This window comes from Medicago truncatula, chromosome 4 (genome assembly GCF_003473485.1).
Source record: "Medicago truncatula cultivar Jemalong A17 chromosome 4, MtrunA17r5.0-ANR, whole genome shotgun sequence".
NCBI classification, from domain to species: domain Eukaryota; kingdom Viridiplantae; phylum Streptophyta; class Magnoliopsida; order Fabales; family Fabaceae; genus Medicago; species Medicago truncatula.
Window position 1 is genome coordinate 17086570 of NC_053045.1, and position 4471 is coordinate 17091040.

Sequence of the window (4471 nt, forward strand, 5' to 3'; positions counted from 1 at the left end):
CTTATTATTATACAAAGAAAGATACACAAAGCTTTAACGTTTACGTATAAAGCTGTGTTCATAAAATTAGAAAGGGTTAATTAAATTTTTAGTCCTATAAATATTGACAGTTTTGTTTTTAGTCCCTATAAAATAAAATCATACTTTTTAGTTTCTGTGATATTTTCCTTAAGTATTTTAGGGATTAAAAATGGTGATGGAAAAATTTTATAGGGATTAAAAATGCTTATGAAAAATTTTATAAGGACTAAAAATGTTGATGGAAAATTTTATAAGGACTAAAAAGTGTGATTTTATTTTGTGGGGACTAAAAACAAAATTCTAAATATTTATAAGGACTAAAAACTTAATTAACCCAATTAAAAAATACGACATGCTTTCGATGTTCACAATGCTTTGGGGAAATACATAGCCCCATGTGTAAAATTATGGACGAAACTTGCAACTTGTTTTAAGCTCTTCTGCAGGCTTGTCATCACCTGCAAATCCAGCATCCACCCACGCAGAATAGCCTCCCCCCATGTTAACAATATGTTTAAATCCCTGCTCATTAATTACCACATCATATCATATCATATATTAAAGAAAAATAATTTTGAATGTTTAACAGATGGAAGGTCTCAAGTAAGCACTCATTCTACCCACGCCTCTTTAATATAAAAAATAATAATATAATGATATAGAGTTATTGATAAATGATTAGTGGATTTCAGTTAAAAAATTTGTGCATGCTAAAGGAATCGAGTGCTTATTAAATAGTATTATTAGAAGAAAAAAAATATAAATTCATATAATGTGTACCCATGAGACCCATTACATACACAAAATGGATTTCTCTATGGTGGATGCTTTTAATGGTCATTTTACAAACATCTATGATGAAATTTAAATTGTGTATTTTGAAGTTACATGGAATGTTACCACTTAGCTAGCAATAAAAGAGTTAGGATCCATTTATTATCATCTCCAATTCTTTCCTGTGAAGAGATAAAAATACAATAAAATTTAAAAAAAAAATATGTAATTAATTAATACTGATGAGACTTATTTAATGATAGGACTTACTATTTTTATTTATTTTTGTATCTATCTCTCACTAAATAGAATTATTCATTTATTTTAAACAAATAGAGATGATCTTTCCTTAGCAATAAACATAACAATAATTTAAATTTTTTGTTTTTTGTTTCATATGATTAACGGTCTGTTTGTTTGAGCTTTAAAAAGAAATAGATTTTGTGTTAGAAAAATTTAGAGTTTTTTTTTTTTAGAGATTCTAAAAAAAAAATCTGAGGCTATTTTTGCTTGTTTACTACAAAAAATAAATGATTTTTAACTTGTTTATGTATTACCTGCTTGAATTTGAAAAAAATAGATTTTGGGAAAAGTACGAATAGTTTTTTATTTTAGAGTCAAAAGAGTTTTTTTTATATAAAATGATTTTTTTAAGATTTTAAACAAACACTGAAAAATGACAAAATTGATTTTTCTTTTAGAAAAAAATAGTTCTTTTCTAAAATAAATTTGAAACAAATGAGGCCTAAATTTATATATTAAGATAATTGAAATCCTAATTATTTTTAGGGTAAATTAATAAAGATAAGTAGCAATAATCAAAATTGAGAATTTGAGGTTGGTCATAGACTTACTGAATTATGGAGATCAACCCAGGCTCGACTTGATCTTCCTCCAGCATTACAAGCCTAAATTTTTAATCCATTATAATCATACATTAGTGTGTATATATTTGATCTTTTCCTGATTTATGCATATTGTTTTATATTTTAGAAAACTAAAAGGCTATGAATTATTCTTACCACAATTAAGTGATCCTCACTCTTATATATTGCTTCTACTTGGTTAACAAAATCTGGATTTTTCACCCGTCCTGTTGATCATTTGTAAGCACATCATTTGTTATATGAGTAACGGTTTAATTTAATATATCGCCAGTTAGATATTTATGTATATCCTGATAAAAAAAAATATATATATATATATTTATGTATACAATTTTGAAAATCATATTCTTAGAAATCGTTGTTGAGCCCAAACAATCTCACAAAATCGGTTTGTGAGGTGAGGATTGCCCCAACTAATAAACACATTTTCAGGTCATCACCTATCCCGATGCGGGACTCTGAACACATATTATTACATATCAAAATCATAAAATTCTGATTGAGCATCTAATAACATTTACAAACTAAAATTTGTTAAATATATTATTACTGATACTTTGTAGCTACCTCTGCCTATAAGGAGCAGAAAATTGAATCTGAAGACAAGTAAATTTACCTACCTTCTTCTGTGCTGAACAAATAGGGGACGTTAATAGCATTCTCAACATGGCTTTTATTGAATTCCTCCACAGTCCTATTTCAGTGGACAAAAGAAAGATAAAGACTTTGATTTCTTCTTTTAAAAGTATTATGAAAATTAAAAATGAAGAAACTGGGTCCTTTGTTAATTACCTCACATCAAGATAATTGTAACCAGATGAATCTAGCAGATCTTTGGTAGCATGGACATCTAAGGTAACAACATCTTGATGACTGCAAATATTAGAGAGAAATCAGAGTTTAAATGTGACTTAATTACATCTATAACATAATATAGAATGGAATGGAAAATATTTTAAACTCTTACTCCTTCTTCATGTCCATTATTTTCTTGGTAAATAAACTTTAGCACTCTTGAAAGTTGTTATCAATTAATCCAAAATCTTATGTATGAAGGGTATTTATTGTGAGGCCTAGTGTTGACCATGTGTTTTTCTTTTTCAAAATCATATGTATGAAGGGTATTTGGGTCTATTCTGATACATCTTGTGCGGGGAGGACTTTTTAGTTTGGTATTATAATTGATTTTGACCTCTTAAAAAAATTAAAAATATTATTGAGAAGTGGCAGGATGCACATATTTTCCATTTGTTTATTTTGTTTGAAAAAATGATTATAAATTCACTAATAATGGTCTAGCATTTGATCCCACGTTGGTGGAAGGAAAATATCGGTTGACTATGATTTTTATATTTTGGGTTACTTCACCTAAATATTTAACGTACACGTATCAATCATATTAATAAATTGTTTGTGTCATTGTTCTCTATGTGTAATAAAATGTGAAGACTTTCTTTTATTAAATAATTTTTTTCTTTAAAAATATAGTGAATTTTGATCACATTACTTAAAGTTAGTTATATTTTTAAGGATAAAAAATTTATTAAACCCTTAAATAATAATAAAAAAATAGTAAAAAAATATAAGTTAATGGACCGTAAATGTTTGTCTAATCGGCCAAATATTGTTGAAAATTGTTTTTCTAACGTATGGAATTGCTTAAAAACACATGGAACTTACACATTTGTTCTCAACGTTGGTCAACTACCGCTTGATGATTTCAATGACAGTTAACTACCGTTCCTCGAGTGATACTTAACTAGCAAACATACTCCTACCTCCTATTCATCCATCACCTTACATACCATCCTATCAAAAAACCCCAAAATTAAAAAAAAATAAAAGAAAATTCCCCCAATCTTTGAATAAAATCATTGAAGAAAGATTGCTAGAAGGTTTATACACATATTTGACGTCAAGAAACAGGTAATGCATCTTGTAAATTGTTTACATTTTTTTATTTTTCTGCCATTTTTTTTATTTTTCTGACACGCACTTGCAACGGTAGTTAACTACCGTTGACATAAGAACTTCAACGGTAGTTAACTACCATTGGCTCACCTGTAGTAACTATATTTGTAGCCTTCAATATCTAAAATTTTCAACAGCTACTGCCTTGTTTTTTTTTTTCAATTTTTTTCTTTTGAGTTAAATATTTAAATACTATGTTGTTTATTTATAACTATGGTTGAGAAAACAGAAAAGGAACCGGTTGAGATAAAACCTAATTTTGTCGATTATTCCGTCAAGATCAAATCGTCCAAGCTTGAAGCTTTGGTTGATGTGAAACCAAATACGGACGAAGCTTTCATTCATGTTGAAGCTTCCGAAAATGTTGAAGCTTTACATGTTAAATCCAATGTGTCCCAACTTGGTGTCAACAAAGTGGACACAGCTCATTTCTTTACAAGCCAAGATACATGGAAAGATAAAGATGAATTGGTTGGTTGAATAGGTCGACAAGCAAATTTTCAGATTTAAAGTTGTTATACAAAGATCTAGTATAAAGAATCCAATGTTATCTAGTATAAAGAATCCAATGTTGGAATTGGTTTGTGAAAGCATTGACGATCACAAAGTACCGAAGAAAAAATTGAAGTATGAAGCAACGGGGTCAAGAAAATGTGGGTGTATGTCCAAGTTGCATCGATATGTTAGTAGGGAATTAAAGGCTTGGAAGTTGGCTATTCATAATGGAATTCACAACCATGAGATGACGCCTGTAACGCCCCAATTTTATTTAATTATTATTGGTTGATTTAAAGTCTTTTTAAATATGATTTTATATT

General features: G+C 28.5%; 1 protein-coding gene across 2 annotated transcripts; it reads right to left on the reverse strand.

Annotated features, from left to right (window-relative positions):
* Nucleotides 1–326: 326 nt before the first annotated feature.
* Nucleotides 327–2808, reverse strand: LOC11417742 (protein HIGH ARSENIC CONTENT 1, mitochondrial). Of its 2 annotated transcripts, XM_013608559.3 has the most exons (7): nucleotides 2650–2808; nucleotides 2475–2555; nucleotides 2303–2376; nucleotides 1818–1888; nucleotides 1650–1703; nucleotides 922–977; nucleotides 327–543 (listed from the first exon to the last, which is right to left on the reverse strand). In XM_013608559.3, exons 1-7 carry the CDS (start codon nucleotides 2664–2666, stop codon nucleotides 387–389), a joined length of 510 nt encoding a protein of 169 aa, XP_013464013.1. In that variant the 5' UTR covers nucleotides 2667–2808; the 3' UTR covers nucleotides 327–386. The 2 variants fall into 2 exon arrangements, with proteins under 2 accessions (XP_013464013.1, XP_003595727.2); XM_003595679.3 differs by lacking the exon at nucleotides 922–977.
* Between the last annotated feature and the right edge of the window lie 1663 nt (nucleotides 2809–4471).

Coding starts and splice junctions, on each gene's coding strand:
- LOC11417742 (XM_013608559.3), bottom strand. Junction 1,704..1,817: donor GTGAGGATCACTTAATTGTG/GTAAGAATAATT, acceptor TTAAAAATTTAG/GCTTGTAATGCTGGAGGAAG. Junction 978..1,649: donor GGGTTGATCTCCATAATTCA/GTAAGTCTATGA, acceptor ATCTCTTCACAG/GAAAGAATTGGAGATGATAA.